Below are 25,959 nucleotides of genomic sequence, written 5' to 3' on the forward strand. Positions count from 1 at the left end.
GTGCAGAAGTCAATTGAGTAGAAAAAACAATCCCACCCATAAATGACAACGTCATGTTTAAAAAAAACACTAGAAAACATGTTATTAAGAACATATAAACAACAGGAGAAAGTAGTGACCACTATTACAAACAAAATTATAATTTTTCACAACCCTAAGCAGAAAGCAAATCCTAAAATGATCTAGTAATGTTTTATGGCTCCTATGCATTTCAGTAACTTATTCTATGTTCAGGTGAAACAGGGGTGATCCTCATCAATGCTCTGAGGTGAAAAAGAGGATACTTTTCCACAGAAAATGGACTTTATTCTGCTTTTACTAAACATAATACTACTTTAAAATAATGCCAGCAAAACAATAACAATCAGTCTCCTAACACCTAGTCTATACAATCACACGGAAACCTCTTGTGAAACCAACTATGCCCAGAGCCCGTTCAAAAGCCTCTCTGGCAGGCTTCTATTGTCCATCAAATCTTCTTTTTGTTGTTGCATGGGCCTCTTGATTCAGGCCTCCCATGAAAAAAATGCTTCTCAGTATTCGTTGGAGTGCCCTCCTGGCAAACACTCATAGCTTATTCAGAAGTCTCAATGTCTCAAGGCAGTGCACCAATATCTCTCCTTTGCGGCAGGCACTACAGGTAGTGTGCTCTTCATTGGTCATGGGCACAGATCAGCTCGTGCAAACCCGGGAATATTCTCAGGCTCCAACACTCATCATTCAGTGTCAGAGGACGCTCAGGCTGCTCTTTCATGGGCACCAGAATGTAGTGCCTTTTGCCAATCTTGGATCCGCCGGTGCACTGCACTTCCGTTGGAGCAAAGGAAAAGGGGGGTGCGTGTGGCCAAAACTCGTGCCAATGGGCTCAAGGGACTGCACACTGTCAGAGTTTACCAGCACATGACAGGCGCTCTTTTGCACTGAAATTCTGGTTCTGTGATGTCCAATGCCGTCTGATGGAGCAAGTGCAATGCTTTAAACAGTTCATTGTATAACAAGGGGACTGCAAACAGGTGGCCTTCGATCTTCAAAGGAGTGGCCAAAACTCGGGCCAAGGGGCTCAAGGGACTGCACACTGTCAGAGTTTACCAGCACATGACAGGCGCTCTTTTGCACTGAAATTCTGGTTCTGTGATGTCCAATGCCGTCTGATGGAGCAAGTGCAATGCTTTAAACAGTTCATTGTATAACAAGGGGACTGCAAACAGGTGGCCTTCGATCTTCAAAGGAGTGGCCACACACCATGGGACAATTCTGGTCTAGAATACACTGTCATTTTCAAAAAGCAATACAAAATAAAAAGGCAGTAGGCAAAACAGTGCCTCTAGGCTTTTCAATTGGGTTTCCGTGTGAGAGCATATCCTCCATCATCTAAGGGTAGATAGCGACATGAGAATTCTATCTAAATGGATGTCCTTACACATAGTGGCATCGTCTAATGGGGTAACCCACACATTTTTCTCTCTCTGATTACATGTAGGTGTTCCATAATTCCTTATCTACAACACTTCAAAAGAGAAATCGCATAATACATATTATCAGGGACATGTAGATACCTCACTTTAATAATTGTGCATCAGGTGGACTATACAATACAAAAGCTAATGATCAAAACGTGGAAACAAAAGACAAGAACTAGAGAGTCCTGGTATTTCCATGATTTGGAACACATCTAATCCACCAAAAATTAAAGCAGCAGAAAAAAGGAACTAAAAAACAAATTAGAATAGGCATTGAATTTGTCATATTCAAAAAAAAATGTAAGGTGTCTCCTATTGAGGTGGAAAACTTATCTTACTATAGTATTGAGTCAGTTAACCAGTCCATCACTACCCTCACAGTTAGACTGGGAAACATCAAAGTAGGCCTAAAAAAAAATCTTCAGAAACAGTCTGGTCATACAAAAGGGAATTATACATAATATGGGGGTCTCTGGTACATTACTGCAATCTGGAAGTGTGAACCTGAAGAATACATCCATAATAATAAAAAAAACTGACTAGTGAAAGAAATATGGAAAAGAGAAATGGGACTAGGTCACAGCTAAAATCCCCAATAACTAGGCATGATGCGACATCGGTGAAACCTGGTTTCCTTTATGGTACAAAGCCATACACTACTTAGGAAGCAGAACAAAACTGAGTAATGTAATATAGAAATTAGGTCACCATGTACAAGAGTCACAGATCTATAATTTTATCCTTACGTCCAATCAGGATACATAAATTTAGGGCTGCCTGTTCCTTTAAGGGAAGAGGGGGCAAGTGACACATTTTGATCCTGTATATCTCTTTTATTTTTCTTGAATATTATTTATAGCCAAATTGACATACACTGGTGAAGTGTTGTCTGTGTCGCGCACAGTTATGAAAAATCATATCTGTGAAATTTAGCAAATCAACCCAACTGTTGTACAGCGATACACATCGTCATGTATATCCCCTCACAACACAAGTAAACTTGTGATAGTATCAAAAGCAGCAACATAAAACAAACATGCATAAAATTAAAAACGCACAAAACATCAAGCCATCAGATATGTGAAATTCGGGCCTGCTCAATTTGTCAGGTTTAAAATCCTTACCCTCCTTTTGACAGTAGATCACCAGTTAGTGGATATCTGCTGTCAAATACAACTTTCTAACATACAGGACCAGCAAGAACAATTTATGATAGGACCAAATACACGAACATAAAAGTCACAGGAACATTTCTTTCCAAAGGAGTTATGCAAAAACACATCTCCTTTCAACCAACCAAACTCACGTGTCTTGTCAGCTTTAAATCACCCAGAACAATCCATGAATGATCTGTAGGTAGAAGCAAAAAAAAATACACAACACACAAAAGAGGAACATTTCTCATAACAAACGAATATCAATTATAACTTTTAATCAGAAGACAAAACATGATACACATTAACAAATACAAAAATAAATTTCCATTACTTAACTGTTACCATCTTGTCAGTCAGCTTGCAACATTTTAACTTTCCAAAAGTAAAATTCTTTCACTGACACTCCATGTTATCTTTGCGCCACAATTCGTTCTCACTTAGGCATGTAGCCTTCAAAATTTCAATAAAAGACTTCGTCTTGTTTTCTGTCTAAGACTTAATGCAGTCCTTCATTTTCTGTCAAATAAAAGCAACTAGAAGACATTATTTTTTAGAGCAGAGATACAAATGTATCAGTTCTGCTGAGCATTAACATGATGTTGTGACTTTCAAAGAAACCTTGTTTTATATTTTCACTTTGGAATTAAGTTCTTTAATTGTATTGATGTTCTTGTGGAGAAACCAGAAATCCCACCTTTCAGAGGCCTATTTAGCAAGGTCATTCTGCATTCCACAGAGTCAAGGCCCTAATTTAAAATGTCACAAATGTCAACATGACAGCCTCTTCCATTGTTTACAGGGAAACTAAAGATAGCATCTCAGCGTGACTTCACAGAACCTTAATAACACACATACCAGTTTTTAGAACAAATGCTTGTTGCAGTGGTACTCATTTCATCTACCTTAAATGGATCTCACTGGGTCATTTAAAAGGAAAACCCCAAAATGGGGATATCCTGCAAATTTGTATTATACCTACATGTATGCATTTACTGAAGCCTAAAGCACTTTAAAGCTATTATAAATGGCAAGAATGCTGTTTTAAATGGTCTATTTTACCCAAATTCAACTTTGACATTAGGGGCACTTAAAAATAAATATCCTATAATTATTTTACATATTAATCATCCTCAGAATGTTCTCTACGAATTGCAGATATTGGACATTAGACATATCCCATGTAAATCCTTATAAAAATGAGTTTTGTACGCCTGCTCTAAGTGAAATTCCATATACTAATATTCTCATTATGCAGTGTAACACAACTTAAATTAAAATATAATGCTAGGAGGTCACAGTATGAGCATTAAGCTTCATGAATAGTAAAAAACGAATTTTGTAGCACTTAATTTTAAAAATTATTTTTCAAAATGTATTAATTATTTTTAATAAACCCAATCATTTTTGATAATTCCACATATAAAAGCGAGCTGCATCCCTTGCCTATCATTTTAGACGCATTCATTTATAAGCCTAAGCACAGAAGCCTAACTTATAACATGAGAAAATGTTTGCGCTACTTTTTAACTGTCTTTCTAAAAAGGAAAATTTTATTTAGCAGCAGACCCACGAATATGCTTACAAAAAATCCTTAAAGAGAGAAAACCCTTAATTGAAATGCCTTCCTGTAATACAAAATAATGAACCTTAGTTTTGGAACCTTTTTAAAATGACATTCTGAAATGTAAAAATGTACCTGTGCAACTGAGGGCAAAGTCATGGCTGAATAAATATTCCTATTTATTTAGCTTGTCTCTCAATGTTTGTAACGTAAGCACGGTGGCCTTCTATTTAAAACTAAAACTAAGACATTTCAAGTTTCAAAATGTGTGTGCAATACAGCAAGGTCCAATGTATTCAGATGATGTATTTGCCTGTTAATAGCTAATACAATGTATCTAAGAAAAATGCTGTAAGTTTATTTATTTTTTCGCAAAACACCCAATTTCGTTTTTGGGGGCTTTTATTCCTAGTGAATGCGGATTTACATTTTAGTTTTTAAGCATTTAGACATTTTGCTTAATAGACTGAAAACATCAAAAAGAAACACAAACACACATTTGAGCTCATTTCAGACATAAACAGAAAGGGGTCAAACACTCAGGACACACAATACGGCGTGCCATGCATTTCGTGAATAGCGCCATCGCTATTCACTTACAGAAGTTGCACTAATGGGAAAACCACATAGACATTTAAACACATATTTGACCCACAAATCAATAACCATTTGCAAATACTAGTTGTAAGTCATATTTACAAGAAACGTTTCTCAATAGTGTTCCAAAAGACTGCAAAAACAGCCCCAACAGACTGATGTATGTCCAAGAAGTGAAAATGCACTCAATTCACTAGCTTTGGATAGCAGAACACCAAACAAAATCGTTCTGCATATCTTCGTTCATAAAACTGCGCAGAACAAAGGATCCTTGTTTTGTATTATGTCATATTTTAATTCCCTGGGGATACAAAATCACCAAGGAAGAAATATGTTTTTAAATCTAACCTATTTAGATATTCACTTTAGGTGAAGCCGGCTAATCCAAACGTATACAAAGTTGGCCAACATAAAGCTTCAAATTTGCTAAGATCAGGCATCTTATAGCTCACTAATCTAGCTTCAAACTTCAAGGGGCTATCGCTATCGATACACTCGTAAATATACAAGACCCTTGGTTTTTGAAAATTGCAATCTTCAAATAAAACTAAGGACCAAACAAACTAAGCAAAGAACCACAGAACCAAAGAACAAAGGACTGGGAGCGACCCACTTATACTTAACTCTCTACTTTTACTAATCAAAACGTTATCCAAATTCTAACTGTCAAGTTCTACATGACCTAACGGTCTTTTTATAATACTCACGCCAAAAAGGTTCTCAGTCAGGAGTGACATCATGTGGAGGATCAAAATCAGGAAGATCAGAAATATACTGGGCTGCAGAAACAAAGAATCTCCAGAATCCCTGTGCACAGAGTACCTTCTTAGTAGAATCCTGTTCTGTCCTCCTCAGTAGATTTCAGTCTCCTGACAAGATCACTCCCACATAAAGTCACTTCTCTGATGAGCCCCACGTTGGCTGCGCCATTTGAGGAAATGGAAAATCTTCATTCTCAGGGGTCTTACTAATATCAATAAAGAACTTGGCACGGAAGCTGAAATATGAAAAGACATCTTTAATAAACTTTCAATAAGTGAGGCTACGTCACCCAGCTGCCTTAGCAATTGGATGAGGCAGTCTGAGAATTACAGAGAACAGAGGCCTTTTATATGTTTTAGGGTTACATGACTCAGCACAAAAGTAAGGGGCAGTCCTAACTTTTGCAAGCATGCAAAAAACCCAACATTCCTTCTTACACAAGCTTGGCAAACCTATAATAAAAGACCACAACCCATATCGTAAACAGGTCATAAAAAGAAGGAACAGAAACAGATGAGAGGTAGGATAAGGGGTGTGTATGTGCATACCAAACTTTACAATCTCCTGTGCTCTGATCCTTAATCTTGATCAGCTACTGGGCAAGGAACTGGTCTAACAAGGTCAGATTCAGGCAACAGGGTCAGTTCACTCAGGTCATCCAGCAGTCAGCTAAAGTCATCAGCCTATGTGAGGGCAACTACAAAAGGGCTGCCATGCACAAAATGGAACCCATGGTTCAGAACGAAATCTTCAAATACACAGTGAATCCATCGGTGTGGAGAAGTGTGGCTCACTGGTTAGAGCAGGCAGACCCTGAAGCAGAGGTCAGACCCGGGATCAGGGTTCAATTCCCGACGCGGTAGGGTCTTGAGATCAAATGTCCATGGACTCGATAATTCTCGCTTCGGTGCCTGACCTAATCATGGGTTCACACTCTGCAACTCTGGGCATTAAGCTTGCTTAATCTCCACAACGGCCCCCTGCGGCGGGATGCCTGGCTTTCACCTTGGGGATGCCCTGTAGGGGCTATCTCACAGGGAAAAACCAGGACGGGTTCCCATACAAGCGCGGAGATACCCCTTCGGGGGTCGATTCTGGCGCTATATAAGAATATAATAATAATAATAATAATAATAATGATGAAAACACTCATACTTGCTGAACTCACTGTTTACGGTTCGCTGTTACCAAATTCGTAACAGAACCACAACCTTTATGACCCAGGTTCAGAATTCACGGAACCTCACTGCCTTGAGTTATCATCAGGATTGGCTGGGCTCAAGTCATCTTAGTGGCTCCGAATTGGAAAATAGGAGTTTTAGACCCAGACCGTATGTGCATGAGCATCTGTCCTCCAATGGGGCTACCACTTTGAGAGACTCTTCTGACACAGAAACAGGGCAGTGTTCTGCACCTGAACCTCTGCAATCTACACCTTCAAGCATGGAGATTGTGCAACAGCAGGTGACTGTGTTCAATCTACCTCGTGATGTTGTGGATGTCATCCTCGCCGCCCGGTATCCCTCTACAAAGTCTGTTTACACCAGGCTCTTGGACAGTTAGTGCCCTGTTTTGGAATCCACAGCACAGACCATTTACACGCCAAACTGTTTTATTTTTTGTTTATATTTGACCCACAAAGTGGTCACCAGTAAAGATTATTTGTTGGCCTTTTAACCCTTTTCCATTAGCTGGACCAGCTGCCCTTGTTTGAATCACCAGTTGTGATGCAGAATATTAAAGGTTTGACACACATGCTCCCTCCCAAACCATTTATGATACCACAGCGAGAGCTTAATTTGATCCTGACATTCCTTACATGAACCCCCTTTGAGCCAGTGCTTAGCTGCTCATTCTGTCTTCAGGCTCTCAAAGTCATCTTCCTCAGTGCAACCACTTTAGCACGTTGCATGAGTGAGCTCTAGGCTCTCTCTGTCAACCTGCGAACACCACAGTTTCTCGGACAAACTAGTGTTGAGCACTCTGGCAGCCTTTTTGCCTAAAGTTGTGGGTAATCCATAAACCATCTCAATGTTCTCTGCCTCACCTTTCACCCAAAAGGAGGAGGCGAAAGTCTATAAACTGGATCCAATAAGAGCTTTGAGCTTTTACATCAATCGCACTATAAACTTTTGGGTGGATGATCAACTATTTGTGGGGTTCTTTGGGACTACGAAAGGAAAGGCAGTGGAAAAAAGGAATCTATTGAGGTGGATAGTCCTATATTAAGATCTACGAAAATGGCAAGAAGCACACTCTGAAAGGACTTAGGGGCGATTCCACCAGGGCCAATGCTGCTACCATTGCGTTAGCATGCATAGAGTGCCTGTCCTTGATATCTACCTGGCCGCAGTGGGTGATAGGTCACAGGGCCTGGCCTAGTCAATCCCTGTACATGCAGCTAATCCCACACTGTGTAGGGACTTCTACCTATGTTAGCCATAGGGCCTGGCCCTGCTGACCCCATCAGCCAGGGCCTTTTTTTTTTAAATTAAAGGGGATGGGGTGCCTTGCACCGACCCCCCCCCAATAATTTCTTTAGGGCCTGGGGATCCTATCTCCCAGGGCCATGTCTAAAAAAAAAGGTAGGGTAGAAGTCTAAAAAAAAAAGGTAGGGTAGAAGTCCTTAAAACGACCCCCCTCCTGGAGCTGTTAGCGGCTCGAGGACCCCATCCCCTGGGCCACTTATTCAAATAAAGGGGAGGTTGGCTGCATGGCCCTCCTCCCCATTCCTTGTTAGGCCTGGGGACCCTATCCCCCAGGGTCATTTCTAAAAATAAAGGGGAGGGGGCCTCACGGCCCCCCCTCCTCTAACCATAATCGGCCCCTTGTGTCCCATCCCCTGGTGTCACTTATTTAAATAAAAGTGAGGGGGCCACGTAGCTCCCCTTCCCAAGCCTTGCTACATCCTGCAGACCCCGTCTACCAAGGGCCACTCTTTTAAATAAAACACATTGTTCTCGGAGTACAACCCCTCTCCAAACATCTTTCAGTCATGACTTCTTTCTCAGTGTTTTTTTTTTTAAACAAATTTTATTGAGCATTAACCCATGGCATATTACAAATGTGACAGTATGAGTACAGTCATGGCTTCCTTCTCAGTGTTAAAAGTCTCTACCGTACTGCAGTTTCGTTTTGCTCCTAGTAATTCTCCAAATGGAATACTCTGTAAAAAATTGTTTGAGTGATAGCTATGGGCACGCTGCTTCTTTTCTAAATAGTTCACAAATCAGCTTTCCCTCAGCCACTCAGATTATAAGATCTAAAAATGTCAGTGACGGCTTGTCAAATGGATTGGTAAATGTAAGATTCAATGCATTTCAGTTAAGAATCTTTATAAATTCTTCTGCCTGTTCTAAAGTATTGCCCCATCAGTGTGTCAGGCCCAAAGCACTGCTTGGCTGTTAAAAAGTGGATATCATGCACTACCTGTTCCTTCACTCCTTCCTCGCCGGAAGGACACAGAGAGTCCGCCTTCCCCCGTTCAGGTCAGAAGCCACCGAAGTCATCTGCGGCGTTCCTCAGGGCTCCTCGCTCAGCCCCACCCTCTTCAATGTCTAAATGAGCCCCCTTGCGGCCATCGCACGCCAACACAACCTCAACATCATCTCATACGCCGGCGACACTCAGCTGATCCTCTCCCTCACCAACGACCCCGCCACCGCCAGAGCCAACCTACACGAAGGGATGACAGACGTAGCCGAGTGGATGACGACCAGCCGCCTGAAACTGAACTCAGACAAGACGGAAGTTCTCATCCTGGGCTCCTCACCCTCTGCCTGGGACGACTCCTGGTGGCCCCCCGCCCTGGGCAGCGCACCCAAACCGACAGACCACGCACGCAACCTGGGCTTCATCCTGGACTCCTCCCTCTCCATGACCAGACAAGTCAACGCCGTCTCCTCGTCTTGCTTCAATATCCTGCGCATGCTACGTAAGATCTTTCGGTGGATCCCACCGAGACCAGGAAGACGGTCACCCAGGCCCTCGTCACCAGCCGACTGGACTACGGCAACGCTCTCTAATCCGGAACCACCACCAAGCTCCAGAAGAGACTCCAGCGGATCCAGAACGCCTCAGCAAGACTCTTCTTCGACATCCCCCGACACAGCCACATCTCCGGACACCCGAGAGACCTGCACTGGCTCCCGGTCAACAAGAGAATCACCTTCCGTTTCCTCACCCACGCTCACAAAGCCCTACACAACCAAGGCCCAAGATACCTCAACAGCCGCCTCAACTTCTACACTCCCACCCGCCAGCTTCGATCGACCAGCCACGCCCTCGCCCCCCGCATCCGAAGAGCCACAACAGGAGGAAGGTCCTTCTCCTACCTGGCCGCCAAGACTTGGAACTCACTCACGACCCACCTCCGCCTGACCCAAGACCACCTCTCCTTCAGGAAGCAGCTCAAGACTCGTTCAAGACAAGGTTCGTACAGATGAGACGTGCTTCGACTCTGCCCGAGTACTAGGTGGCGCAGGATTAATAACTGCTCTACGTATTACCGACTTCAGTTCGTATTTGCTCGAGTGTGATATCTTTGATTTACAAGATTCAACTTTATACAAACGGGATTTTCTATTTCCGTTACATATATTTGAATTCTATGAAGAATATTTATGAGGAATATCTCACGACAACCAGAATTATCACGTGCAGCTTCCCATCTAATAACCAATAGATTCGAAAAGACAGCCTGACTTACAGTCATCCATGGGATGCAGTCACTACTCTTTTTAAACAGATAACAATATCTCTATACAGACCATAATTTAATAACAGTCCTGAGGATGGTTTCAGCAAACTAACGCCAGAGAAACCGAAACGTCGACTATACACCTTATCCCTCTCTTTTGTTTTATTCAATGTGATTTGGGATAGGTGTCTTTTTAGGTTCTGTTGTGTCACTTTGTAATTTACTTATATGTGTACCTACAGTCCTAATTTTTATTTGCTTATTGATCTGTATATGTAGCTGATTTCTTTGACTGAGCTATTTGATAAAGATATATTTTTCGTATACACCTTGTGTCTTTGTTTATATGTTTACATGTTATTTGTTGATGCAATGCTCTTGCTAAACTAGAAAATCGTTGATATATTCACTCCAAGGACAAGTGACTGGTCCTTCCCAAAAATAATTTCAATTAAACAAAATATAGTTTGAATAAATTCCCTTGAAGGCAAATTTACCCTTTCAACTTCTCCTACCTGGCCGCCAAGACTTGGAACTCACTCCCGACCCACCTCCGCCTGACCCAAGACCACCTCTCCTTCAGGAAGCAGCTCAAGACCTGGCTGTTCGAGCAGTAGCGGACCCCCCCTCCCCAGCGCCTTGAGACCCTCCGGGTGAGTAGTGCGCTATATAAATGTTTTTGATTGATTGATTGATTGATTCACCAGCCAAGCATTAAACAGTTATAACTGGGGGTAAGGCAGGTCCCCATCGCCGTACCCTGGGTCTAGTGGTACGCCTTACCATAAAAAAAGAAATTATGATTCAAGCAGAATTCCATCATATCCATTATAATCTCATTATGGAAAAAATAGAGAGAGAGAGCCCTTAGAAATTAGCAACATGCTTTCAAACCCAACTCATGGGGATGCACAAATAGTGGCTGTTAACATCTAAGCTCATCAAGAAGAAATTCTCCTAAAAGATAACATTATCTATTTTCCTAAGGAAATCCCCAATCTCTTTCACATAAGATGATAGGGTTTCCACAAATGGTTTCAGGAAGTAATCTACGTACTTGGAGTTATTTTCCAACAAGCACTTTAACTTTCATGTCATTACTAACATTAACCCAAACTCAATACTATTTCTAGTCTGATTACCAATTAATTTTTAATTTAATTAAATTAAATAATACATTTAATTAAGCTAACCCTAATGGGAACTGTAACACATAAATGCCCTTCATTGTATGCGCTAGGGTTTTCATTTATACTTAGCGTATCATACACTCTAAATTAATTGAAGATCTATTATATTTTTAAACCAATGTTTTCTTTACATTCGTTTGAAAAAAGGTACTGAATTTAAGTATGGAACCTTAACCAATCACAAATCCTAACCATAACTCCTATATTAAATTTTATTTATATAATTACAATTAAATAAGTATTAGTTCTGAAGTAGTATCTCCGATGTACATTCACTACACTGAAGTGGATTTCCAATGGGCGTGTCCCTTTAAGAATTGCTCAGCATTGATATCCAACTGTCTGCTTTGCAAGATGTTCTATTCTAGAGGCTCATGATTCCTATCTCCACCGGATGTTCTCAAAAGTAGTATGTATCACAGTTGTGAAGTCCTTAAAAAATAGCGGCTTATACCACACTGCTGCTCTTTCTGAGCGCCATTTGTAACAAATGCTACTATTTCCCAATTTAAGTTACGACTTGCTATTGGACGTTACTGAGGAAAGGCAGTAACCCAAATAAAAACTTCAAGAATATTGCATAAAAAGAATTTTTTCTAGTATGTTTTATCCGTACGGGTGTCCCTAACTGAGAGCCTATTAGGATGGCAAACGGACCTGCGTCCATCCGCCACCCAGAGGTGGAGGGACCGTCCGCAGGGGCAGCGGCGGTCTCTCCGTTGGAATTAGGATGTGACCGCTACCCTGGCGGTCACATCCCGTATATATAACATTGCGGCGGGTGCTGCTATATGCAGCACCCGCCGCAAAGTCAAATATGCATGCTGTGCATTTGCATTCACAAAGCGGCAGGCACCGCGCGGTGCCTGCCGCATTGTGCATGCAAATGCAGGGGGGTACCATAGGTACCCCCCATGTGCACCCCCCACCCCCCAACACCCTGGGGGCTTGCCACAGGCCCCCAAAAACAAAGGACCACATGCTTTTCCACGGCGGCAAAGCCGCTGTGGAAAAGCATGTTTCCGCCTGCATCGTAATATGGCTGGCGGTGTCTTGCAGACACCGCCACCATATTTGCGTACACCCACCGTGGATCAGCGACTTGCCGTTCGCCGCTGATCCCAATGCCATCGTAATGTGGCGGTTGGTGTTTTCCCTCACCAAGGCAGTGAATCCGCATCCTCCAGCCCGGCGGTGGCTTCCGCCGGCCCGAAGGATGAGGATTCACCGCAATCCTAATCGGCCCATGAGTTTGAAGATGTTTAATGAACCTGTGCTCTCTTGGGTCTCAGTGCTTTCAAGCAGATTCCTAGCAGTCTGTTTCTAGTCCTGCCATACTATAGTATCCCTATAAACATGTAAACAAATTGTCCATGATTTTGCCAGGTGGATAACCATGCTTGATTCTTATAGTTACCCCATTTTCATGCCAATCAAACATAGAAGGATTCCTTTAGTGCCAGTAACCTTATACACTGGATGCTACAGCAGGGGTGTCCAGCGTCAGTCCATGTCAGATATTTCAGGTTCTTCACACAGTGCATTTAAATACAATTATGTTAATTGGGATTTATTTGCATGCTCCATGATGATCCTGAATATCTTATATTGCTCTAGCCCACTTGGGTGAATGTCGAACTCCCCTCCACAGCTCTATTTGTTTCAATCCACTTATGTATGCTAATAGTGTATGTATGGCTTAATTTTTTTCCCCAGCACACAGGAACCATATAACTTCGACTGAAAGGAAACACGCTGTTTGAGGAGCCACAGAGGTGGAAAGTCTGTTTGTTGCACACCAGACTGGCAATGCAATTGTCTAAAAACTATTTTAATACTCTGCAGATTGTGACCTAGTGTATTGAGTGGGATAGAAGGGATTTGTAATAATAGCACATTGTGTGCTTCTGCAATAAAGAATGTGCTACATGTTTTTTCAGGTATCAACACTGTTAATTCATTTGCTGTTCTCTTTGACTCTGACATTATCGTTTTCAGCTTCTGCAGGAATTGCGGTGTCTCAAAGGAAGGTTCGGCAAATCAGCGACCCAATCCAACAGATTTTAAATCAGCTCCACAAGATTATCTACATCACACAGGTATTAATTTTGCTATTTTCATGTGTTGGCTATTGCTATGATTTATAATGTACCCCAATATAGGCTTGGGTAGTAATTTAACCTTTCACCTACATTTACTGTGCCATTGTACTACATGACGGGTTTGTACTGACCGTTTTAACTACTTTCGTGCTGCATAAATATTGTACGGTTTTCTCCAAAAACTAGCCTCATTTATTGTGCATGAGGATTCTCTGAATCACAGGAGGATTACCATCTTCTACATCTTCTGCATAATAACTATGTATAAGGGTCAACCTTTCGTCATCCTCCGCCAACATGACAGAGCAAGGTAGAACCCCTGAGGGTACCTTTTGGGTATATGAACACCATATCTTTGCTGGGGCGGGCAGAGGAGAAAGACATGCTAATACGAGACACTGAGGTTCCTGCACGCAGCTACTCAAGCAGGCAGTGTCTGACATCTCTTGCGGGGTGTCTGTTCGAGCCCAATATGGTGTCCTTCATTCTCTCACACCAGGTGGGATTGGTTCTATCCTAGGGGGATTCTTTGCTCTACACCTATATACATGCTAGGTACATTTAGGTACATCTAGTTAGGGTTGGCATCGTAGGAGTACGTATTATTCCTATCGTGTATCTATATACCAGCATATATCTATTGTTTTAGCACTATGGTAGAAATCTACCATCCATTTACTCTGTTGGTGCTTATAATCGTTTATATCTGTTTCTGTCTTATGGTTGTTCCAGCTAGGGGTGGGCGGAATTTGCGTAGTCGCGCTACGCAAAGCTCAGCAAAATGGTAAAAAATCTCTGTGAGCACGCACAAGTTCTGTAAACACGCAGAATTGCTTGTTCCGCCCGTTTGCGATGCTTTTATCCTGTTCGCGATCGTGTTTTTTTTGGCAATTCATCGTTCTCCACGGAACACAAAATTTCCTAAATTCCGCAAGCAGAACGGAATTTACAGCCCAGGCCTAGTTGCAGCACACATGTTTTACACTAGAATGATGCTGTTTCAATAAATGCTTATTGAAAACGTCCCCATCATTTATTCTGGGTATCTCTCTGAGGCAAAGTAAGCAGTGGTGACTGAATGAAAAGTACTGTACTGTTTCCACGATCCCCGAGAGGTCAGAGTTGTCATGTTCGATAGTTGCCAGAAACTATTCTCTTCTTGGTAAAAGGGGTTCATAGTGGCACTGTGAGCTAGCGGGTATACAGGCGAACATATCCTGTGGGGGTGTCTGGAATCAGTCTGGACACCACTATCACAGTTTATGTTGTCTAAATGCGCAGATCCTATATAGATTTATAGGAACTATACGACAAACTAATGAACTGGAATGTGTGTTGCAAAGCATAAGTTAGTGACTTTGGAACCAGGAGCTTTAGTCAGTGGATTCATTTGTGGCTGCAGGTAGGAATTTTCATATCTGGGTCAACTTTAATTCAAATTAGATGGAGGATAAAATGGTTATTTTTGTAGTTGAATGGTAATGGTCCGGCAGGACATTGAGCACAACAGCTGTGATGTGATTAAAGTTACTCATTCACTTGATATCCTAAAGAAGGCCTTTCCATAATACTTCATGTGGCCGAAACACTGTAGATGATACTTTTTTGTATAAAAAGACAGTAATCAATAATCAATAGTAAGCCATTCTGAAGTGTTGAAATACTAATCGGCAACAGTAATTGAAACTATATACATTATTTTTATTGTATCAAAATATTTGAAGCATGCAGGTATCAAATGTTGTCAACAACACCCAAAGAATAGATACAACAGATACATTAAGGAGCCAATAAGTAGGTTTTCTTCTCTCATCTCAACAATGAGATTCAGGGCGTGGCATAGGAAGCCACGATGGCGGCTGTGTTTTGCTGAGGCTCCGCGATCGGGCTTGCATCCTGCCCTTCCAAGGATCGCTGGGAGCCTCAGCCAACGGGAAAAAGTCACCTGCAGTGCCTACACACCAGAGGCACCTACCGGATGAGTCACGATCGCGGCTGAAGTGCGGCGCCCGCACAGGAGATCCGCCAACGAGATCGGCGAGCCGAGCTGCAAGATGGCGGCCACATCTCAATTTTTCTAAGTGATCGAGCCCGCTGAACCCTCGCACCTAGACCGGAGGACCAGGGTGCACGCAGGCGGACCAAGGCTGCGCAGCTCCTGGGTGGACGGCGCGGCTCGGCACCGGGCTCGTCCCTGCGGGCGCGCGAAATGGCGGCCACCACACCGGAGCCTCCTCCCACCAGCGCTCCCACCCGATCGGATGCCCGCCCGATCAGGGCCCCAACCACCGAGGACTGAGGGGCACCGGCGGACACTGTACCAGCGTGGAGCCTGCACCCTCACGCGACCTCGGCGATTCCTGCGGGCGGTGAGTGTCCGCCCTTCCCCTCCCACTTCCCGGGGCCCCCAACGCTGACACCCCAGCGACCATCGACCTCCTCTGAGGCCCCCAGTGGACACCTGCTCTGTGGGCAGGGGAGCGGAGCGGCCTGAGCACAGCTGGCACAGCCATCGGCCCGGCGGATCGGGCTGCCTGACCCTAACATGGCGCCCAAAGAGCCTCTGATACCGGCCTCCTCCTAGCAGCGGCAGCGACCCCCCAGGGACACGGCGGTGGCACGCCACGACTGGGACAACGCTACATCGCCGCAGCCCCACAGGCGCTTACCGCTAAGCCCCCCCCCTACCCCTACTCCAACCAAAGACTGTTCTCTACCCAGGAGGGGAGGGGTGCGGCCGGCCATCTGCCTCGTTGTGGGCCTACTGCTGTGCGTCTATTGACACCAACGCAGGTCATCCCCCACCTCACCACCGGTGCCACCGGACCCCGGCGAGCCCAGCAGTGCCATGGCCCCAACGGGGACTGGACACTAGACCCCCACCTGGCTGGCACTCGTCCCGACGACCTGCAATTCCCGGGACCCCGTGACGACGCAACGTCCTCTCCCTCGGCCCAATGGGGAAACCAAGGGGCTCGCAGATGACCGCCGTCCCTGAAACGGCCATCGAGAAAATGCCGCACACAAGGACCTGGACACAGGCGAACACGCCGAATGCGGACCCCACATTATCAACTAAGCTAGACCAGGTCTGGCGGCTATCGAACTGTCCCGGCTTTCAATGGAGGAACGATTTGGTGTTCTGACCACGGACATCAGCCTAATCCGGGACGACCATCGTAAACTAGTGGTTAGAGTGAAGGAGGGTGAGCGAATCGTGGCTACACTCCAACCTGCGGTGAAAACGCAAGAAACAGATATGAAGGAGGTCCTGCGACGAGTGGCGGCCCTTGAGGAGCGCACGATCGATTTGGAAGGGCGCTCGAGGCGATGCAACATCCGCGTCCTGGGACTGCCGGAGGGGATTGAAAACTCGGACCCGCTAACCTATATGGACTCTTGGGTCAGATCGTTTACCCCCGAGTCGGAGCGGTCAGCATTCTTTTCAATCGAAAGAGCTCACAGGGTCCCTGCCCGGAAACCCAAACCAGATCTTCCCCCACGCCCTATGCTGGCTAAGTTCCTACATTTCCGAGACCGCGATGCGGTGCTTCGCGCAGCCCGGGTGGCGGGCCCCCTGCAAGTGGAAGACCAACTGGTCATGGTGTTCCCTGATTACGCTCGAGAGGTACAGCAGCAGCGCTCGACCTATCTAGAGGTCAAGAGACGTCTCCACGAAAACAGTCTCCAGTACTCCCTCTTGTTCCCGGCCCGCCTGAAGGTGCTCCATAATGGGAAGGCCATTTTCTTCACCACAGCGGAGGAAGCGCAGGACTGGGCGGAGCTCCACTGCCCGTTGATTCCTAAGCCCGGACCCCAGCGGAGACACAACATTGACTCGCGATGATCCAGGAGACGAGGCACGAACCGCACCCGGACAGACCCCTCCAAGAGTCAAGCATCCTCACCCTCGGGCTCACCCGATCTCACTCAGATCATGCAGGAGAGACGTGACACCTTGAGGGCAGTGACTGAACTGAACAATTCTCCCCAGGCATCAGACCTAGAAAGCCAGCCACACCTGTTCACCCCTGAGAAGGACCGGGACAGCAACGGCACAATGTCGGGATTTGGTCCGATCTCATCCCCCCTCCTTGCAGCACATACAATGGACGCTACCCCGGCTGTTCAACCTGGCTCCTCTTCCGGATGAACCAATGAACAAATACTGTATCCTCTTTACTTGGTAGTTTAACGCGCTATGCAATGTTTGCGCGTCAAAGATGTATAACCTATTGGCTGCATGTGCACACGCGCGATAGACATCTCTCCTACAACAGCCCGATCTGCGGATAAGCCCGGCAGTAACACACGCTGCCACCCCCGCAGAAATTTTGTTATATTTCTCCCCTAGTGGGACTCTAGTTTGGATATGACACCCCCGGTGATATATCCCTGGTATTGGGACTGTTGCCCATCTTTGGTTCAACCTGTTGTTACCCCCGTTAGACCCTCCCCCACACATATGGAAGCATGGCGCGCAGGGACACACGCGACACACATGGCCTCACTGGCCTCGGGAACTGCAGGGGTACCCCACACACGAGCTCGATACCCTAGTACTGACAACTCCAAGGCCGGACGTTAACGTCCTCACATTGAATGTATGGGGCCTCCACACACCCAGCAAACGCTACTCCGTTTACTCCTACATTAAACGTATGTTGGCTTGCGTAGCACTTTTACAAGAGACACATACCAACGCTACCGAACTGGGCCGACTACAGTCCAAATGGCGAGGGACCTTCTGCGCCACGACATACTCTGCGTTTGCACCGGGCGCCTTAATTTGGGTTAGACGAGGCACCCCTTTTCGAACACTCAGACGGGTGGTGGACAAGGAGGGCAGATACACACTATTAGAGGGAATCTTAGACGGGCATGGGGTCCTCCTGGGCAGCATTTACGCCCCTAACACTGAGCAGGACAAATTCTGGGATCACCTCACAGGAGTCCTGGCCCAATTCACTGCCGTCCCATGGATCTTGGGGGGAGATTATAACTGCCCGCTAGACCCCGCCCTAGACCGATCACACCCACCCCCCGCAGGCTCTCCAATCCCCCGACAGGCGGAACACTTTAGAGCTTGGACCACACACTGGGGGCTTACTGACGCGTGGCGGCACTTACACCCACTGACCCGGGTTTACTCATTCCACTCGATACCACACGACCTTCGGGTCCGTCTGGACAGGTTCTTATGCTCTACACCTATTCTCCCAAAGATAACCTCCTCAGACTACCTAGGTCGGAACCTGTCGGATCACGACGCCCACATTCTGCGCTTGACATGGCGCCCCCCACACCCACCAGTCCCCACTTGGCGCCTCCCGAAGGACTGCTTATCAGATCAGGTCTTCAGGGACACACACAAAACCAGCATACAAGACTACTTCCTACACAATACAGACTCGGCTTCGTCGACGTTAGTGGAATGGGACGCATTCAAACTGGTGGCACGAGGGGACTGCATTACACAAATCGCAGGGGTTCGCCGCACCTTAGAACAGACGCTTCTAACGTCGGAACAGCGCCTCGCTACACTCACAAAACAAATCGACGACTCGGAGGAACACGTCGCGCTCACGCCTGAGGCGAAATCGGTGTACCAAGCTGCCTGCACAGATCTTCGGAAATACAATTTCCGGGCTTATGCCTCCAGAGTCCACAAAGACCGGGACAAGACGGGAGCGATGCTTGCCTGGATGGCGAGGCAGGACACCGAGATCAAACCAATTACGGATATTTTCAATCCGGAAGGCATACTAGTGCGTTCTCAAGCTGAGATCCTTCTGGCGTTCCAACACCACTACGCTAAAGTATACGAGACCCCGACCCGGTACACTCCATCATCCGTGGATCACTTCCTCGATCCACTGACACTGCCCAAGATATCGGATGCAGACAAGCGCACACTTCACACGAAAATAACACCATCGGACGTCACCCAAGCACTACGGGCCCTGTCCCGGAATAAGGCCCCAGGACTCGACGGCTTCCCACTAGAATACTACCTGACGTACTCTGCCCTGCTGGCTCCTCGGTTGGCCCGGATGTTCCCGGCAGCCCTCCACTTGGGGGTGCTTCCCTGTTCACTGCGGGAATCCGTAATTGTGACCTTCCCCAAGCCTCACAGGGACCCACTCCAACTGGGATTGTATCGTCCCATCACGCTCCTGTCGGCAGACTGTAAGATCCTCGGGAAAATCCTGGCTGACAGGTACACCCAGGTCATACGCCCACTGGTCCACCCAGACCAATGTGGATTCGTACCGGGCAGGAACACCTCACAGAACATTCGCCGCGTCTTCCATGTACAGGACCAGGTTCGGGACAGATTCCCCCGCGCCGCCTGCCTAATTATGGACTTGGAAAAGGCGTTTGACACCCTCACCTGGCCGTACCTTTTCGCAACCCTGCGTCGTCTCAACATCGGCCCGACACTCGTGGCATACACCCGTCTCCTATACACCGACTTAACGATGCGGGTACGAATTGGGAAACGTATCTCCTCTGCATTTGAGGTTCGCCGAGGTACGAGACAGGGGTGCCCACTGTCGCCTCTCCTATTCGCTCTGGCCGTCGAACCGCTGGCGGTCCGGCTACGCCGGGAGGGGATACACTGGGGCATCCCAATCGCGGACGACACACACTGCGTCTCTATGTACGCGGACGACCTCCTAATATATATCCGAGACATCGAGGTGGACCTCACTCCCATAGGAGTGGCGCTGACCGAGTTCGCAGATGCCTCGGGACTCCAGGTGAACTGGGACAAGTCCACGATCTACCCCTTCCACCCGCACGTACCTCCCCGGGACGTTGAGCTCGGAACCCACAGACTCTTGTGGTCCACGGAAGCCCCCTGGTACCTCGGAGTCCGCCTGTACCACTCACCGGCAGACATCTTCGACGGCAACCACCGAAGAGTGCTCGCTAATCTGCGCCCGACGGTCGCCTTCTGGAACAAGCTCCCACTGGCCCCGGTGGGACGGATAGCCCTAGCCAAAATGGTGATGCTCCCCCGACTTCTCTACCACTTCACAAATCTACCAGTGGTGCCGCCCCGATCCTTCTTCCGGGACCTCAACTCTCTCCTAGGTACCCTTATCTGGGGCACTACTCGCCACAGAATGGCCCTAAAAACCCTCCAACTTCCCACGACACAAGGCGGGCTTGGAGCGCCCTCCTTCGAATCCTACTTCCTGGCGGCACAACTTCAGTGGCTGTCGTACTGGACGGCGGACCGCTACACCCAGGAGACCTTCACCCCAACCGGTAGAGTCCCGATCCCGGAACTCACTCGTCTTCTCCTCCCAGGCACTAAACCCCGGCGCACATATCCTCTCCAGGTCGCAATAGCGCGTCAATGCATGATGCGGATCAACCGGATGGCCCCCAGTAGAACCCCATACTCCCCGTTACTGCCGCTAGTAGGTTGCCCCAGACGGGACTCCTATTTCTCGGCGTCACTGCTTACTGAATGGACGCATTGTGCAGTCACGGACATGGAGTCGCTTTTCGAGGAAGGACAGCTGAAGTCAATCGATCGGCTGGTGGCAGAGTATGAACTTTCCCCAGGTCAATTCCTCAGATACCGACAATTACTCGAGGGATTCCGTCCCTACGGCAATCTAAGGGCAGGTGAACCAGAAACACATCTTGTAATACACACCATCCTGCACATGGGAGTGGGACGCCACTTGGTCACCTGGCTGTATAAATCAATTCGGAAACTCTCACACGCCCCCCTGACAGCCCTGCGGGCCACATGGGAGGAAGACATCGGTCGCGCACTTCACGACACAGAATGGACCAAGGCGCTCGAGGCCCTGAAACCCGTCTCTAGGAACGCTCGATTCAAAAATATTCAATACTATATACTCCACAGGGCTTACCTCACCCCAGCACGTTTACAGCGGTTCTACCCTTCCACACAATTCCTGTGCCCCAGGTGTCAATCCCCTGACGCAGATTTTCGTCACATGTTCTGGAGCTTCCCCGACCTCCACTCCCTTTGGAAAGCGGTACAAGACACACTGGCAGATCTTACAGGTCTTACGTCACTAGCCTCCTGGGAATCCAGCGCACTGGGCATCTTCCATGTCCCGAAACGAGACCCGGTACACAGGCGCTTCGTGTCCTTGGCGCTATTGCTGGCAAATAGATGCATAGCTATGCATTGGCGATCTCCAGAGGGCCCCCCTATAGCGGCTTGGACGGGGGCGGTCTGTAAGTGGGCGGCGGCAGAAGAGGACGCCCTTAGGGAGGAGGAAGCCAGAGGTGCGCGCAAGCACCCCATCTCTATGGAATGGGCCATGCTCCTACATGGCTTTAGACAGACCCTGCACACGGAGGACCCACCCACGCCCCCCCTACCCTCTCCCCCCCTCTCCCACTAGAATGTGCACGTGGCCCCAGGCCATGGCCCCGTCCCCACACCGCCCACCCGTCTACTCACGGTCACAGAATGCCCCCACTCTCTGATTGCTCTATCTTAAAGCGAGTGCACACTGAGGGTACCCCTTGCCTCCCGACACCCAATACATTTTCCTCTACCGAGCTCCTGCCAGCGCCCATATGCTCCCCTCCTACAGTTCTGTCCCCCCAGTTACTGGTAATACCGTCATCAGATCTGTACAGACCCCGATCCGACGCCATCGAGGCGGGTCTTCACGTACCCACTAGTACTCTCCTTCCCCCCTTATGGAGCACGATACCTAGACCCCAGCCTAATGATGTATCTGTATAATCTGTACTATTCAATGGAAGAAATGACAATTACCGCGAATTTGTATTTAGAATAGTTGCGCGCAAGGCTGACCATGGCTGAATGTTGACGCCACGCCAGCAATCGATCCACTTTGTATCCAGGTGTTATGATGCAACAATAAAAACAAATTAAAAAAAAAAATCTCAACAATGAGATTCAGAAGCTTTGGACCTTTTTTTTATTTGATTAGATTGAGGAAATTATTAGCTCAAATCCTGCCAAAATAAACTCCTAGTGGAAACCCCTATTATTTGACTCCTGCCGTATTATCACTCTTTTACTTGAGTTCTCCTTGAGTGCCCTTATCTCCCCTGGCTTCACAAGATCTCAAGTGGAGGTGGGTGGGGTGCTTGCATATGGGTAGCAAACGATCAATTTATTAAAAAAGGTGGGCAGTGCTGCCACTAGGCGTAGTCTAGGCACAAGAAAGAGGGTTCATCTTCCTTGTCCCATTAGCCCACCAACAGTTGTGTTGCACTGTAGAAGCCAATCAGCGCTTTCAACCTCTGCTCCAAAAAGATGCTGACATAGAAGAGAGACCGGGTGAAACGGTGGGGTATTCTTTTTCACCTTTGGCAGGATTTATGACATTGTCAGTCATACTAAACATAACTTATTATAGCAGTAAAAACCCAGTTCTAAAAGAAATTCGAAAATCCGGTCCCCAAGGTTTACACCTAATTGTAAGAGTTTAGTTTTTCGAATTTATGGGCTTCCAAGACTACTCCTGGAATGATGGGATGGATTTCCAGGGGTACTTCTGAAATTCGCATTTGCATTCAGGGGCCAAACTGGGAACCAAAAGCAGCCCAGACAAAAACAAACTCAGAGCAGCTACCTCTCCCTTTCTGTGTCTTTCCTTCCGCTATTTTTACTCTCTTTTTGCCTTCTGCCATAAAACTCAGGAAGCTGGAGTGGACCTATCCGTGGACCTTCAACAACTCGCCTCCAGTGGTTCCTCCACCCAGGGAAACGCCCCGATGGAATTACTAGCCAATTCACCCTTATAGCGTTCATGGGAAGCCTTTTCTGTTTGTGTAATTGTACATAGTTCACAATTGCACACGCTAAAGTAATTTGGCGATAGTGGAAGTGTACTTTTTTATATCCGCTAGGAAGATATTTTTCCATGTGGAAAAACCCATTTGCTTCCACGTAACCAATTTTGGGACCCCGATAAGACAAAATCTCAGAATCAAATAGGTAATAGAATAGTTTTTTAATGGATACAAACATGTCATTTTATGGGTGTGAGCAAACACTCAAAGGGCCTGATTCACAAAGGTAAACTTCCACTTTTGTGTAAGTTTACGAATGTTTGGTATTCACAAAGTGAAGACTCCGCTCACGTAAATATACTACTCGTGAATCCCTTTGTGAATACCAAACAATCGTAAACTTACACAAAAGTGTGAGGTACCTTTGTGAATCAGGCCCAGTGGAATCCATGTCTTTTAATGCATGCTCCTCACTTTACTCTGAAGTCATCTTAAAGCATACTGGGATAATATAATGTGGCAGAAAATTGATTTTACAAGTGCACATTCACTATTTGCAGAAGTACATTTGCACTTGTTCAACTCACACATACAATTGTTTATGTGAATTGGACCCCAAAAGACCATTTATTGTGAGGTGTGCTCCGTACAAATATTGTTATTAGTAGTAATTTCTTTTTCAGCCTTTATTGGGGGGTAGAAGCCATAACAATACAAGGAAACACAGGAAACTCATACAAATAATAACATAACATATGAATCTTGTAGCATAGAAAAGGAAATGTCATTAACAAAAAACAATCATGGTAACATACCAAATAGAAGATGGAACTGAATATTAGAACATTGGAATGTTGAGCGCTCCATTGAAGACAATGGAGTGGTTCCGGGCCAATAATGGCTGGTAGAAGCCCAGAGCCCCAACATTCCAATGTTTGTCTTCAGGGTGCTTCCTTTTTAATTAAGAACATTCTAATAGCCTTATAGCTTGCAGCCAAGGGCTACATCTCATGTTAAATGTTGTCACCCTCTTTATAGATGAGGTTCAGGGCCTTTAACATCCAGTGTAGCCCCGGCAGCCAGCTTTAAGGCTATAATATGTGAGTGCTATATCAGTCCTGTAACACAAGTCAACCGGATCATCAGGTAATTCTTAAAGGCATACATCACTTTTGTCTGGGTACGGTAAGATCTAGTGCGAAAAGCATAGGATGTTACCCCCTAAGTTAATATCACAAGGGCTTCCTTAACCACAGAAGAACTGCACTTGGAGATAGGGCCACATGTAAGCAATGTACCACGCCTCAACCTAAGATGTAAATGACGCAGAGCTTCAGGGTGAATGAAATCATGATAAGGGTATAGGCGTTCATTTTCATTGCAGTCAGGGCGTCCTATTTAATGTCTCGGACGGATATCATGCATTTAGTATTCAAATACTTCTCCTTAATGATGCCAAGTGTGTATGCATTTATAAATGAAGGATTAACCCAAACTCCTCGAAACCTAGGGACACAACGCAGCACACATGGAAACAGCAAAAACGAGGAGAAATATATAATTTTTCCTCGTTTTGCCTGTTTAAACCCAGGTTTTCTCTGGTCTTAATTTTGGAGCTGCCTCCTATTTACTCTGCCCTTGTAAATAGGGGGCAGAATCAAAATCAAGGAGAAGTACAATGGAACACCCACCACAATACCCATTGCCCACCCCTTTCACGCTAAGTACACTGTGAAAGGGGGCTTTATTTGCAAGGCAGCATTAACCCCTTAACCGCAGGGCTAATTCTCCCGCAGTGCGGGAGATTTAATAGTGGGTGGGGCTGCATCGGCCAACTGAAGTGCGCAGCACCAGCGAGGTAGTAGCAAGCACGGAACGGGTTAAGCCACATTAAGTGGCCTAACGCTGCCTTGTAAATAAGGCGAACCCCCATATCGGCACAGCAATGTTGAAAAAGGAGACGTTCTGTGGCGATAGGGGCTTGTAAGTATGCCCCTTAGTTTCTTAAGAGCACCTCTGATATGTGGTAGCCTTTGAGTATTGGTTACATCTGCAGAGGGTGCAGCCTCTGGTATTATCCTGAGTGGCTGCCGGGGGTTGGTACGTGGTGGAAGTCAATATAAAAGTGGGTACAGCGTGCTTATGTCTGAAAAACTATTGATGCCAAGCTGTTATTAGAAGGGCACCTAAGGAGTACCAGGCTCCAATCACAAAACAAACTGAAAAGCTATTTTCATTTTTTTTTTAACAATTACAACATGCATATTTCCCACCAGCTCCCGCCAGCAGTCGTTGCCCCTACATCCTTCAACCAATAATCTTGCAACACTGTACTCCAGGCCTGACCACCCATCCCTTGAGTTTGTTGCAATTTGCTCTCAGCTGTATCTCTATGCTCTTATCTGCTTCACTTAATATCAAAATGAATACCCACGCAGTCAGAATCAGTCACGCAGTTGTTAGCAGAGAAGTTTCTCCTAAGAGGGGTCCCCGGCTTCAAAAGTGTGCACTTTTTTGCAAGGACATTAATAGTCGGCTGCCTTAGAGGGCAGTAACTGGCAGGGCCCTGCGGGAGATGGTGCAAAGATGACACCATCAAGGTAGGTAGAACTGAAGCACCCTCAAACAGTATTTGTATGTTCCCATAACTTCTTGGGCTG

General features: G+C 46.3%; 1 protein-coding gene across 1 annotated transcript in view; it reads left to right on the forward strand.

The window, feature by feature from the left end:
• The window catches only part of NEK10 (NIMA related kinase 10), a 1,232,468-nt gene that overhangs the window by 1,077,552 nt on the left and 128,957 nt on the right, over positions 1–25,959 (forward strand). The window contains exon 33 of the mRNA XM_086942130.1: positions 13,425–13,525. Coding sequence (XP_086798256.1) covers positions 13,425–13,525 — 101 coding nt within the window. The remainder of the gene's footprint in view (positions 1–13,424; positions 13,526–25,959) is intronic.

This window comes from Lissotriton vulgaris, chromosome 10 (genome assembly GCF_964263255.1).
Source record: "Lissotriton vulgaris chromosome 10, aLisVul1.2, whole genome shotgun sequence".
NCBI lineage: Eukaryota > Metazoa > Chordata > Amphibia > Caudata > Salamandridae > Lissotriton > Lissotriton vulgaris.